The 12,651-nt window shown below is 64.0% G+C and overlaps 1 protein-coding gene across 5 annotated transcripts in view; it reads left to right on the forward strand.

Moving 5' to 3' along the window:
- Positions 1–11,518, forward strand: part of PTPN23 (protein tyrosine phosphatase non-receptor type 23) — a 44,548-nt gene extending 33,030 nt beyond the window's left edge. For 4 of the 5 annotated variants that reach the window (XM_073334897.1, XM_073334900.1, XM_073334899.1 and 1 more), the window contains 11 exons: positions 235–380; positions 716–1,024; positions 2,082–2,236; positions 2,647–2,798; positions 3,458–3,637; positions 4,187–6,563; positions 7,189–7,373; positions 7,784–7,888; positions 8,324–8,462; positions 8,613–8,726; positions 8,947–11,518. In XM_073334897.1, coding sequence (XP_073190998.1) covers positions 235–380; positions 716–1,024; positions 2,082–2,236; positions 2,647–2,798; positions 3,458–3,637; positions 4,187–6,563; positions 7,189–7,373; positions 7,784–7,888; positions 8,324–8,462; positions 8,613–8,726; positions 8,947–9,501 — 4,417 coding nt within the window. In that variant the 3' untranslated portion in view covers positions 9,502–11,518. The remainder of the gene's footprint in view (positions 1–234; positions 381–715; positions 1,025–2,081; positions 2,237–2,646; positions 2,799–3,457; positions 3,638–4,186; positions 6,564–7,188; positions 7,374–7,783; positions 7,889–8,323; positions 8,463–8,612; positions 8,727–8,946) is intronic. The other variant, XM_073334898.1, reaches the window with a different exon arrangement.
- The last annotated feature ends 1,133 nt before the right edge of the window (positions 11,519–12,651 follow it).

The raw sequence follows: 12,651 nt of genomic DNA on the forward strand, positions 1-12,651 counted from the left end.
GCAGTGTGTGCTGTCGTGCTCCTCCCCAGAGGTGGCTGTGTTTCCGTGCTGGCGGAGGTGACCATGGGTGTGCGTTCTGTAAAGCCCTTTGGGATCCTTCCAGTTTCTCATTTCTGAGAACCATGATCCCACTGCCAAGAAACTGGCTCCAGCATCTGCAAATGCTCCCATCCCCAGGGCTGTGTCTGGGAAGGGTTCTCCTGCTGCTCAGAGGGCTCTGCTTTCTGTCTACAGCCAGTTCATGGACTCCATGCAGCTGGACCCTGAGACGGTGGATAACCTGGAAATGTACAACCACATTCCCCCCATCCTGATGGAGAAATGCGCCGCACTCAGTGTGCGGCCAGACACAGTGAAGAACCTGGTTCAGTCCATGCAGGGTAAGATCCGATGGCGTGTGTCTGGGGGAATCCGCAACGGAGGAAAGGCCAGTGAGTCATGGCAAAGGGGTCTTCCTGGAGGCTGGGGATCTGACTCCTGGGCTCTATTCCCTGCCCTGATTGACAAGCCACCTCCTGTCTCTGCCTCTGCCTCCCCCGGTATGCTGGTGAAGCTCGCTAATTTCACTGGGACAAACGAGGCCATTCGCTGCACCTGTCCTAGCACTGGGCCCTAGGTGGAGCCGGCTCAGTCTCCAGTCGTTCTCCGGGGCCTTGCCCAGCCTCGCTGGAAACACCTCCAGTGTCCTAATGCCTCTGGGTCTCTGCCCCTCCAGTGCTTTCGGGAGTCTTCACCGACGTGGAGGCCTCTCTGAAGGAGATCAGGGACCTCCTGGATGATGACGAGCTGCAGGACCAGAAGCTGCAGGAGTTGCTTGGCAAGCCGGGTTCTCCTCCTAGCCCTTCCCCGGGGCTGGCTGAGGTCAGCAAAGAGTGGGCCAAGTACATGGAGGTGCACGAGAAGGCCAGTTTCACCAACACGGAGCTGCACAAAGCCATGAACCTGCACATCAGCAACCTGCGACTGCTGAGCGGGCCCTTGGAGCAGGTGCGGACTGCCTTGCCTGCGCCGGCCTTGACGGAAGGTGAGCACCCAGCGCCATGGCACCCCGAGCCTCGCCCCTCCCTCGGAGAGCTCTGGCTGGGGCTGAGCTGTGCCGGCTCGCTGGCCTGGAGGCATTAATGCTGAGATCCAGGCTATTCTCCTTCCTTGGTCTTCCCTGTCTCTCGCTGCCCCAGAAGAATGAATCTGCTCCTGCTGTGGGCCCCAAGCCAGTGCCTTCCCTCTTGGCCTTGTCCCTCCCATGCTTTGGGCTCCAGCTGGGTCCCTCTGCAGTGCTCTGCTGGTTCCCAGCCTGTGGGGTCAGATAAAGAGCTAGTGATGGGGGACACAGGCTGGATCAGGAGGCAGGTTGGGTCTAGACTCCAGGTGAAATTTCTGACCTACCGAGGCTCCGAGCTCTGGAACACAGACAGACAGATGCACCCCAGCTCCCAGGTGGCTAGAGAGACAGCTGAGACTTGCAGTGCTGCGAGAACCTCCAGGCAACTCGGTTAAATGGTTGCAGGGGCCTAGTATTAACTGGCCAATTAGCACTGCTGAGCATGGCATGCTGCCTGCTGTATGGCTTAGATTAATAGTGACAGGGCAGAGGATCAGATCTGTGGGTGATGGGTGGAGTGTAAAGGGCAGAATGCCTCCAGCTAATGTCACACCCTTGCTCTGGCTGAGACCCCGGAGCTGCTCCCCGGGGCGGAGTCTGATCTGACGCCAGCAGCTTGCTCATCCTGTCTTGCTTCAGGGCTGGGTGAGCAGGCTGGGTTCGGTGGTGCCTCTCCATCGCCAGTCCTCTGAATGTCAGCTGGAGACTTCCTGGGGGGGCTGTAGGAGGCAGGAGGCCCGCTTGGCTTCTGGACCCACAGCGTGTCTTGAGCAAGGGCCAAATTTAGCCCTGGAGCAGGGGGTCAGGTTCCACTGGCACCAACAGGAGCGGTACCTGCCTGTCCGAGGGATCGTTTTCCCGGGGGGTGGCTGTAGCTAGGTGAGCTGGGTGACCACAGTATGGAGCCTGTACAGAGCAGGCTCCTCAGTGGCTTGGGGAGCGCCCCCAGGTGGTGATGGCTTTCTCCTTCCTCCCTCAGACGACAAGCAGGTGCTGCAGAACTTGAAGCGGATCCTGTCCAAAGTGCAGGAGATGAAGGACCAGCGGATGTCCTTGGAGCAGCAGCTCCGTGAGATGATCCAGAAGGACGACATCACCACCTCCTTAGTGACGACCGACCACTCGGAGATGAGGGTGAGGCCCGGGGCAGAGTGCCGAGCTGCTGCCTCGCCTGGGACTGAGCTGAGCCTGTTACGTTCCAAACAGACTCCCCCTCCCCCCCCTCGCTGTTCCTCCCTGTCCCTGCCTGCCGGCCGTGGTCACATCCCCTTTGGAGAGGAGTGATCTCCTGGGCCATTTCCGCTGCTCTCCGCACTCCTAGTGCGCTAGTATCTCTGGTCAGAGCTGATGGTGGCGACTGCGGTCCCCCCAGTCATACAAAGGGCCTTGCTCCGCCCTGCTAGGTATCCTGCTCCTATCGCGGCCGCTTCCTGCCGCTCTCAGTTGGCCCCAGCCCTCCCCGCACTCAGCTTGTGGGGTTCCCCGCTGAGCTCCCCAGCCCGGCTCTCCCGCTGACCCTAGCGTGCTCCTCTCGCCCCTGACAGAAGCTCTTCGACGAGCAGCTGAAGAAGTACGACCAGATCAAGGTGTATCTGGAGCAGAACCTGGCGGCCCAGGAGAACGTCCTGAAGGCCTTGACGGACGCCAATGTCAAGTATGCGGCAGTGCGGAAGGTCCTGGCTGAGGTGGAGCACAAGTGAGTGGGCGGGAAGCATGGCGTCGCCCGCAGGGGGCAGTGGCGGTCGCTGCAGCAGAGTCCGCTCCTCGCGTGCAGCGCTGGCCCTGTGCTGTGTAAAACGAGCCCAGCCCTCGGCCAGGGTCTGCCATCTCCCGTTCTCCGGTGGGGAATACCCCCCCGCTAGCCCGAAGCCAGCCGCTCACTCTGTGTGCCCCAGCACCTCTTGGCTGGCGCGGCCAGAGGGGTGGGGTCTGCGGGCCTCGCCAGCCCCTCCGCTCTTCTTGTGCAGAGATCCACATCCCAGCTGGGCCCGTGGTGGTTGCTGCTGACTTTGCCTGCCGTGCCCCATGGCGCTAACCCCAAGGCGCCCATAGGCTGCCCCCCTGCAGGCCCTAGTGTTTGACTGACTGCTTTGAGGCTGGTTCAGCTATAAACCAGAGGAGTGGTCCCCCGGGGCTGTCAGTGGAGGAGAGGAAACCTGGGCCCCCCACGGGCCGGGTCCCTGATTTGGAATGTGCTGGTGCCATGGCTGGGGTGTAAACAAACCAACTTCAGGGGTGGGGCGCATAGAGGCCAGTGAGCCTTGCTCTCAACCCCCACCCCCACAATCACCCAGGTTTCCAGGACTGCTCTGTTAATATCGCCCCCCACTGCATACCCTGCATTGACTCTCCCAGGTGGAACACCACGCTGCAGACACTGGTGGCCTCCTATGAAGCTTATGAAGACCTGATGAAGAAGTCTCAGGAAGGGAAAGATTTCTATGCGGATCTGGAGAGCAAAGCAGCCAAGCTCCTGGAGAAGGCCCGAGTGGCCTGCCAAACATCTGAAGCAAGCCGGCAGCAGGTCCTGGAAAGGTAGGTCACTGCCCCACATCCGGCCCACCTTGCGGGGTGGGTTCTGCTACTCCTTGTGTCTGCAGTGGTCAGCTCGTTCGCCATGTTCATGTTTCTCTGTGGGGGGGCTGGGCATGCCGTAGCGCTGAGAACCCGAACGTTGGGGTGTTTCAGGCTCCCCCAAGTCCCCTAGCGTGGGAGGGTGACTAGGAGCGGTGCAGAGACCGAGTGGCACAAGAGAGCCCCTAACAGCGACACGACGGCGCCTGGGGATGAAATCGGACGTGCAGGATGGAAGCCTCAGCCCATTCCTTAGGGCCTCAGCTGGGTGTCAAGGGTGCAGAATCCACCACTGCTGTTGGCTGACTCAGCAATAGAGCCCAAACCCCTCTCCCCTCCCCGCTCCCACGGGGGGTCCCTGCAGGAGAGGCTGGAGGTACCTTCTGCCAGCGCCCATGACGCCGGCCCTTAGAGCTGGGCTGGTGGGTCAGGGAGCGCAAAGCCTCTCCGTTCAAGGCACCGGCGCCAGGGAGCTGGGTTTTCCTCACGTGCCTGCTCTTGCTTTGGCAGAGAAATGAAAAAGAAGCCACCTCCAAGGCCCACTGCTCCCAAACCGGCCCTGCAGAAGAAGGCCTCTGAGCGGGACCTGGACCTCGCAGCCAGTCTGGACGGGGCAGACCTGCAGCAGCTGGGCTCCCTCTCGCTGGCCGACCTGCCGGAAGAGCTCCGGAGCTTGCCCCCCGACGTGCTGGCAGCGCATCTCACCAGGCTGCCTGCGGACGCCATGGCTGCCTTCTCCATCAACCCGGCCTTCAGCAGCGGTGGCGTGAGGCCCCCAGGCCCGGAGACTTTTCCGGCCGGCGCCCGGACAGCCAACGCTCCGCTACAGCGGCCAATGGCAGCCCAGCCTGGCATTCCCTTTAACCCTGCTCAGTTCAGTGCTTTGGCGCCTCTGCCGGGACACTACTTCCCCGGCAGGCTGGCGACCCCCCCGCAAGGTGCCCCTGGGAGCCCTCTGCAAGGCCCCTTCCCCCCGCAGACCTACAGCGGGCCCCCTGTGCTGCCATCCCAGGCGATGCAGCCCCACAGACCTCCAAGTTCTGCCCCGTCGCCCAGCCCTCAGCTCTACCCGGCTGGCACCCTGAGGAGAGGCCCTGGGCACCCCAGCCCCGCCCCTGCCCCCATTCAGCCCGGCTACGCAGGCACCCAGGTGCCTCCCCAGAGATCCTCCCCCCAGCATGTGCCCATGCCTGGCTCTGCTCCAGCTCCTATTGCCCCCAATGCCACCTACAGGATGGGGCAGCCTGTCTCCTCCTGTGGGGCTCTGCCAGGCGGCCTCCCCACAGCCATGGGCCCACCCCAGCCCCCCCGGTTCAGTGGCCAGGCCCCAGGAGGCAGCGACGGCCCTCCTCACCCCCTTGGGGTCCGCCCGGCCACTACAACTGTCGACAGCATCCAGGCGCCCATTTCCAGCTACACTGCGCCCAGGGCCGTGGGCGGGCCCATGCCCCCGCGGCTCACCAACCAGCCGCCAGGGCTCCCTCCTCAGGGCGGCTTCCTCGGCCTGCCTGCCCAGTTCCCCTACACCCAAGGCGGCGTCCAGCCATTCGGCCAGCAGCCCCAGCCCCCATTCCCAGCGGGGCCGCCCCCTCCGAGCTTCCAACAGCAGCAATACCTGCCTCAGGCCCAGGTCCAGCCCCTGCCCATGTACCAGCCGCAGGCCCAGTTCCCGGCCCAGTTCCCTGGCCAGCATTCGGGGCTGGCGCACGTTTCTCCCCAGCCTCCCAGCCCTGCCCAGATCCATGGCCAGCTGAGAACACAGCTCTATCCGCTTCCTTCTCAGGACAACCCCCCTCACTCCTTCCCTGCAGCTATGCCCCGCGGGCCTCCCCCACGGGCTCAAAGCCTCCCAGCCGCTATGCTGGCCCCGGCTCAGCAGCTCCACCCTCACCCCTCGCTGGCAGGCATGCAGCCCATGCCAGCCGGCTCCTCAGCTCAAGTGGTCTCTGCAATGCCCTACTGTCCTGCCCCTTCTGCCTGCCATCCAGGGCCCCCTACAAACCAGATGCCGCCTGGCTCCGCCATGCCACTGGCTGGTCCCCAGCCCCCGTCTTCGAGTCAGTCCGGCCCTCACCATGTCCCATCTTCCCCCAGTCCTGTTCTGAGCCAGATGCAAGGCGGCGTTATTGTCCCGGGTCCTGCCATCCCTTCACCGGCGCCATCCCCCCAGCCATCCCTAGCTATCCAGCCTCCAGCCATCTTGCCTTCCTCTGTGCCTGGCGCCCCTTCCCTGCCACAGCGACCCCCCCCATCACTCACCCCCGGTGCGGCCCCGCTGGCACAGGGCCCTGCTGAGGTCCAGTTCCACCGGCAGAGCTCTTCCACAGATGATCTCCTGTCTTCAAGCCCCGAGAGCCAGCACGGGGGCTCCAAGACGGCGGTGAACCAGCCGCTGCTGCAGCCCACCAAGGCAGATGCCAAGGAGGGGCAGAAACCCAAGGCCGTTCAGCTAATCGAGAACGACCCGTACGAGAAGCCTGAGCATATCATGAGGCTGCTTTCCGAGCTGGATCGGTTCCGAGGCGTGGTGGCCAGTCTGGAGAGGCCTGTCCCTGGGAGCGTCCCCGAGCTGGATGGCATCTGGAAGGAGCTCCAGGATGCCCAGGAGAGGGATGCCCGGCAGCTGTCCATCGCCATCGCCCGCTGCTACTCCATGAAAAACCGCCACCAGGACATCATGCCCTACGACAAGAACCGCATCGTTCTGCAGTCGGGCAAGGACGACTACATCAATGCCAGCAAGGTGGAGGACCTGTCCTCCTACTGCCCCACCATCATCGCCACCCAGGCCCCGTTGGTGGGGACGGCCTCTGACTTTTGGCTGATGATCTACGAACAGAAGGTCTCCCTCCTAGTCATGCTGGTCTCGGAGCAGGAACTAGAGAAGGTAGGATCTCCAGGAGCTCCTCAGGGCAGGACATTCTCACCTGGCAGCTTCCATGAAGGGGGGCAGGGGGGTAAAGTGGACGGTGATCAATAGTTCTCTGTGCCCACTTGCTTGAGACAAGGGAGCTGTAGGCTGGGTCTTAAAGAAAGCTTTTGAGCGAACAGGGTCGTTACACTCTGGATCAGGCTTCCCAGGGAGGTGGTGGGTCCCCGGCAGGGATGGTCCAGGTTTACTTGGTCCTGCCTCAGCATGGTGGGGTGGGCTTGATGACTTCTGGAGGTCCTTCCGGCCAGCCAGGGTGCCAGCCAAGGTAGGGACGGTCTCACTTGAAAGCTGAGCTCCTGGCCAGTTCTGGCTGGGTGTTGGCATGGAGCCTGCTGGTGGGCCCTCTGCGTTGCCAGTTCCTCTGAGCAGTTCGTTGGTCTGTGCCCCGGAGCCTGGGGCAGGAGTTGTGTTCTGGGCTGGGGCCGGGGGGGCGGGGCCAGTGGCTCAGGCCCTGGCGTTGTTCTGGGCTGGGGCCAGGAGGTGGGGGGGTGGCTCTGGGCTGGGGGACAGGGCTCCACTCCTTGTGTTGTGCTCCTGGGCTCTGTTCGCCGCGTGCTGAGCCCGGTCTCTCGCCCCGCAGCAGAAGGTGGTGCGGTACTTCCCGCTGGAGCGGGGCCAGCCCATGGTGCAGGGCCCCATCACCTTGGTCCTCACCAGCCTGAAGGTCGCCCCGACGCACGTGGAGAGGATGATCACCCTCCAGTTCCGCGACCAGAGCCTGAAGCGCACTGTCATCCACCTGCAGTTCACGGCCTGGCCAGAGCTGTATGTGCCGCGGGGCGGGGGCCTGTCTGGGGGGCTGGAGAAGGGGGTCAGGGCCCTGGGGGAAGAACCCAGCCGACTGGATCAGAACTTCCCACCCCGGGGGGCTGGGCTGGGCTGCAGGTGCTCTCTTAGGGCAGAGCTTCTGTTCCCTCCCAGCCTGGCTGTGGAGCCCTGGGAGCCCAGCTGGTGCCCCCCAGGGCCCTGTGTGGTGGCACTGAGGGGAGATCTCCTCACCAGCGGCACCCTATGCCCTACCAGGCCCCTAGGGGGGAGGGGAAATCAGGCCCTGTGCCACCGGGAGGAGCGTGGCACCTCCCAGGCTGGGGGTGGAAGCCCTCCCCCGCATGGCTTGGCACTGGGCACGGCAGGTCCTCGCCCACTCGCCAGCAGCTCCCCCCTTCCTCCTGCAGGGGCCTGCCCGACAGCAAGGGGACCCTGCTGCGGTTCATCCAGGACGTACACGGGCACTATCTACACCAGCGCCCCCTGCACACCCCCATCGTGGTCCACTGCAGGTAAGGCAGCCCTCCCGGGGCCGGGTTCGCCGCCCAGCCCCAGCTAGCGAGCCAGTCGCTGCAGCTGCCTAGCCCAGCGTAAGGCCCAAAGCAGCGACCCGCGCGGGCACCAGGTCTCCCCTCCTGCCGGGGCATGGGAGCAGGGCGGGCGCCCTGCCCATTTGGAGCAAGCCTCCCTCCTGGGCCAGAGGAGGAGCCCAGCGTAGAAAGCTAGCGCGTTGCTGGGAGACCGCAGGGCTGGCCCTTTCCCCAGGAGTTCCCAAGCCAGACTGCAGCCCTGCTGTGCGGGGCAGAGGACTCCCAGAGCCCCTGGCCCCTGGGGAGAGGGACCCTCTACCCACGATGCAGTGCTGGGTAAGGGGCCAGGGACTTCCGGCTTGCCCGGGCTTCGGCAGGGTCCCCGGTCATGGCCCCTGGGCGCTCTCTTCCCACCAGCTCTGGGGTGGGGCGCACCGGCGCCTTCTGCCTGATGTACGCGGCCGTGCAGGAGGTGGAGGCCGGGAACAGCATCCCTGACCTGGCCCGGCTGGTGAAGAGGATGCGCCAGCAGAGGAAGCATATGCTGCAGGAGAAGGTAACGAGCTGGGAGGGCGGGGGGGCCAGGCAGCGGGCACGGCAGTGCCCTGACGCACTTCGAAGGGCAGAGTCGGCTCTGGCAGTTCCTGGCGCCTGGGCCTTCGTCAGCTTTTGGCTCAAGGGCCCTCGCCGGCTGCTTCTCTTCCAGCTGCATCTCAAGTTCTGCTATGAAGCTGTCCTCAAGCACGCTGAGCAGGTGCTGCAGAGACACGGGGTCACCACGCCGGCCCCCAGCAAAGCCCCCAGCAGTGCCACCCAGAAGGTGGGTACCCGCGCTCCCAGGCGGTGGCAGAGCGGGGCTCTGGAGACACCCCCCCTGCAGGCTCCGCTTGTCTGGCGCCAGGCTCAGCAGCCTCTGCTATGGCTCCGGGGCTGGCTCTGGCGGCTGATCCATGCTGAGAGGAGTGGGGCAGGGGCGGCGGGTGGCGGGCTGGGCCTGTCTGAAGGAAGTGCCTGGGCCCACCTTCTCACTTCTCTTCCAGCTGTACCTGCATCAGGACCCTCAGGACCTGGTGCTGGGCGGGGACATGCCCATCAGCTCCATCCAGGCCACTATCGCCAAGCTGAGCATCAAGCCCCCTGGTGGCAGCCCGGAGCCTCCCCCAAACTGGCAGCTGCCCGAGCCAGCAGCAGCGCCCGAAGCTGTGAGCCCAGGGGCGGTTCCTGCAGCACCCGACAGTGTCGCCCAGCCCAGCCTGACGGAGCCCGTACCCCCAACCAGTGCTGAGCTGCCCCCTGCCCACTCCGCCCCCACCATGCCTGTGCCACTCCCTGAAGCCGAAAGCAGCAACCATGTAGAGGAGAGACCCAGCAGGGAGCCTTCAGCCACAAGCCTGGCTCCTTCCTCTTCCTCGCTGGAGCTCCTGGCGTCGCTGACCCCTGAGGCCTTCTCCTTGGACAGCTCCCTGAAGGGCAAGCCACGGATGAGCAAGCAGAGCTTCCTGCAGCCCCAGAATGGGGAGGGGCTGCGGGGGCCCCGGCCTAGCGACGACCCCCTCAGCATGCTGGACCCACTGTGGACACTCAATAAAACCTGAGCCAGGGGCCTGGGCCTGGCCTGGCTCTGGGGACATGGCACGCACAGCCCCTCCCTGGCCATGCCAGCATGCCCCTTCTGTTGCCCCTAAGAGGACTGGGGGGAGCCCCCCCAGTGTGGTGGCTGGAATCTGGGGTGTTGGACCACAGCCCTTGTCCCCACTCAGTCCTGGGCTTCTGGGAGGGCTGCGAAATGCGCACACAGCACTACAAGCCTGTGCCACACTCACTGCCTGGGCCCCCCGGCAGCTAGCCCAGGGTGACCCCCGCAGCATGGAGAGCCAGCCTTCCCTTCCCAGCCCCTCCAGCCCAGCTGTTCTGCGGCCTAAGCCAGGGCTGCTGCTTGTCCCCAAGCACCTCCTGGCGGAGACCTGGCCTTGGTCCAGCAGAGAGAGAAGGCCCCCTTGCTGCTGCTCCTGCCTGGGGGTTTGGGGGGGGGCCTGCAATACCCCCGGCTCTTCCGTTCACAGCCCCCAGGGGAAGGAGCCTCCGCCCCTGCGGCGTGGAGAACGCTGGCCGCTCTCCAGGCAGGACCCCTCAGCTCGCAGCCCTTGGAAGCTCCTGCAGGAGCCCCCATGGAGGGCTGCTGGCTGAGAGCCCCCCGGGAAGCCCCCACCCCCACGGGTCCTGGGGCAGCCTTTGGCAGGGAGGGCAAGTGCTGAGGGGTGGCCGTGGTGAAGCCCTAAAGCTGTCCCAGGCGCCTGCCTGGAGACACACCCGGCTCGCTGGCTGCAGCGTGGCTCCCTGCCCCTCACGGGGCCCAATTGCCCCCCTCCCTTCTTGCTCCGGCGCTGGGGAAGAGTGAGCAATTCCAGCCCCCCTTGGCCTCAGTCGTTCTCTCCCTTCCCCCCCTCCCTCCCATGTGGCAGCAGTTTACATGAGGGTTTTAGTGTCTGGGGGGCCTTGAAACCCCCTGGACCAGCCTAAAGCCTTAATGCCCCTGCCCAGCACCGCACGGCTGGGGGCAGCTGCTGGCGGCTGTGCTTACGGCACTGCGTGTGCCCAGCTGGCCCCGGGCACCGCTGCCAGCCCTGCCCGAACCATGTGGTGACCCCTCCCTCAGTGCTTCTCCTGGGACTGGGTGCCTGGGGTGCCCCCTCGGCCTGAGCTGAGCTGGGGCCTGTCGCCTGGCCTGGTCGGACAGCTGTGAGGGGCAGGGGGTTGGTACAGCGAGAGCAGGGGCTGGGCCTTGCGCTCTCAGCCTGGGGTGACCTGCAGGCCGAGGGCACCTAGAGCCGGGTAACCCCAGCTGGGGCGGCACAAGCCCTGGGCTTGGGGTGGGCGGCTGAGGCAGGCTTACTCAGCAGGGCCCCGTGTTCCAGGGGGCTTGATTTGCTGGCAGCAGGGCCGGGGAGGGTGAAAAGCCCCAAGGCCCCTGTCCCAGGGGGAGGAGAGAGTACAGTAGAGCGGTGATGGGTCGTTCCTTGTGTCTGCAGTCGCTTTGATTCTCTGCACCTCTCCCCGAGCTCTCCAGCCGCTGGGCGTGGAGGGGCGCAGGCCGTGCATGGAAGTGGAGTCAGTGTCCACCCCCTGGGGCTGTCCTACAGAGCCAGTGACTGTCTCGGGGGGGCAGGCAACATCCCAGCCGCTGGGTTGGCCTCTCCTGGGCCTAGGAGCGGGTGGCCCGCTGCTGCCTGGGGAGAAGGGCTTGTTCTGTGTTAAGCTGTGGGGCTGACAGAAGCAGGAGACCTGGTCAGCCATGTCCTTAGCAAGCCCTGGGAGCACCCATTGCTGCGGGGGTTGGGGTGGGACCTCGATTGCTTCGGTAAGTAGTTTCCCCCTGGGTCTGGCCTGCATCTCATACTGTACAGCCCCCCCAGGCTTCAGCGCTGGGCCCTGCCTCCGGCGGCCTGGGCAGAAATGGCCACGGCGCACGGCCCCCGCTGGCGCGCTCGGTTCCTCTGCTTTTGTACAAATGTAACATTGTCCGTCTCCATGTTCTGATCTGACTCTGTAATTAGAACTGACTTTTTCAGCTCTTTGCTACTCCAATAAATGGATGATTTGCTCTGGGCCGCAGGGGCGTTGTGGACCTGACTTAAACCCTGCTGGAGATGGGGGAATCCTGTGCCATGGCCAAGCTGGGAAATGGCTGTGGCATGGAACCCCTCCCCCCTTTCCTGTTGGACTGCCTGTGTGAGCTTTTCTAGCCCAATGGGGCTGGAGTCTGAGCTCACCTTTCCCGGGCCTTCCCCCAGGGACCTGGCAGGGAAGCTGCCACAGCGTGTGCTGGGCTTGTTCTGGGAGCAGCCTGCTGGGGGGCTGGCAGGCTTTCGGAAGTGCTAAATCACCCACTCCCCAGAGCTCAGCTGCAGACGGACTGAAGCAATGGGTCTAGTCCATGTGCAGTGCAGTCCTGCAGCTGGGTCTTGGGTCTCCCAGAGCTGCCGTGCTGAGGGGAGAGCCTCTGGGGATTGGAATCCCAGCGCCCTTATTTCCTGCTCATGGTTCACGCGAGGTACTTAGCCCCCATCCAGCCCCACTTGCCCAGATAGACGTGGTGGGAACTAGGTAAAGCATCTGGTTGGGGTGCACCAGAGCCGTCCGGCTCACACCGGCGTGACTGTGTTTTCTGCAGGGCTAGCAGGTGTGTGGTAAATAGCAGGGGCTCGTCAGCGTATTCAACAAGAACTGGAAAAGGGGGGCGCCCAGTGAGGTGGCAAAATTTGCAGTGGATACAAGATTATTCAAGCTAAAGTCCAAAGCTGGCAGGAGCGTTACAAAGAGCTGGCATGGGCCTGGCTGACAAAATGGCAGCTGAAATTCCACGCTGATAGAGGCAAAGTAGTGCACGTCGGCAAACAGTCCCAACGATGGCTGGAACAGATGGGCTCTAAATCAGCCGTTACCGCTCCAGAAAAGGCCGGTGGTGTCAGCAGGGATCGTTCTTGGAGAACAATGTGGAAAGAGCTAATAAAGCCAGACAATATACTACCCCACTATAACTCCGTGGTACGCCTACCCCTTGAATCCTGGGTGCCGCGCTGGTTGCCACAGCTCAGATCCAGTAGCATTCAAAAGGGGCCAGCACAACAAAGCTGACTAGGGGCATGGACCAGCTCCCTTAGCAGGTGTGATTACAAAACCTGGGCTCGGTCAGCTTATAGACGTGCCCCCTAAGGAGAGACATGACAGAGGTCTATAAAGTCATG

This window comes from Lepidochelys kempii, chromosome 2 (genome assembly GCF_965140265.1).
Source record: "Lepidochelys kempii isolate rLepKem1 chromosome 2, rLepKem1.hap2, whole genome shotgun sequence".
In the NCBI taxonomy this organism is placed as follows: domain Eukaryota; kingdom Metazoa; phylum Chordata; order Testudines; family Cheloniidae; genus Lepidochelys; species Lepidochelys kempii.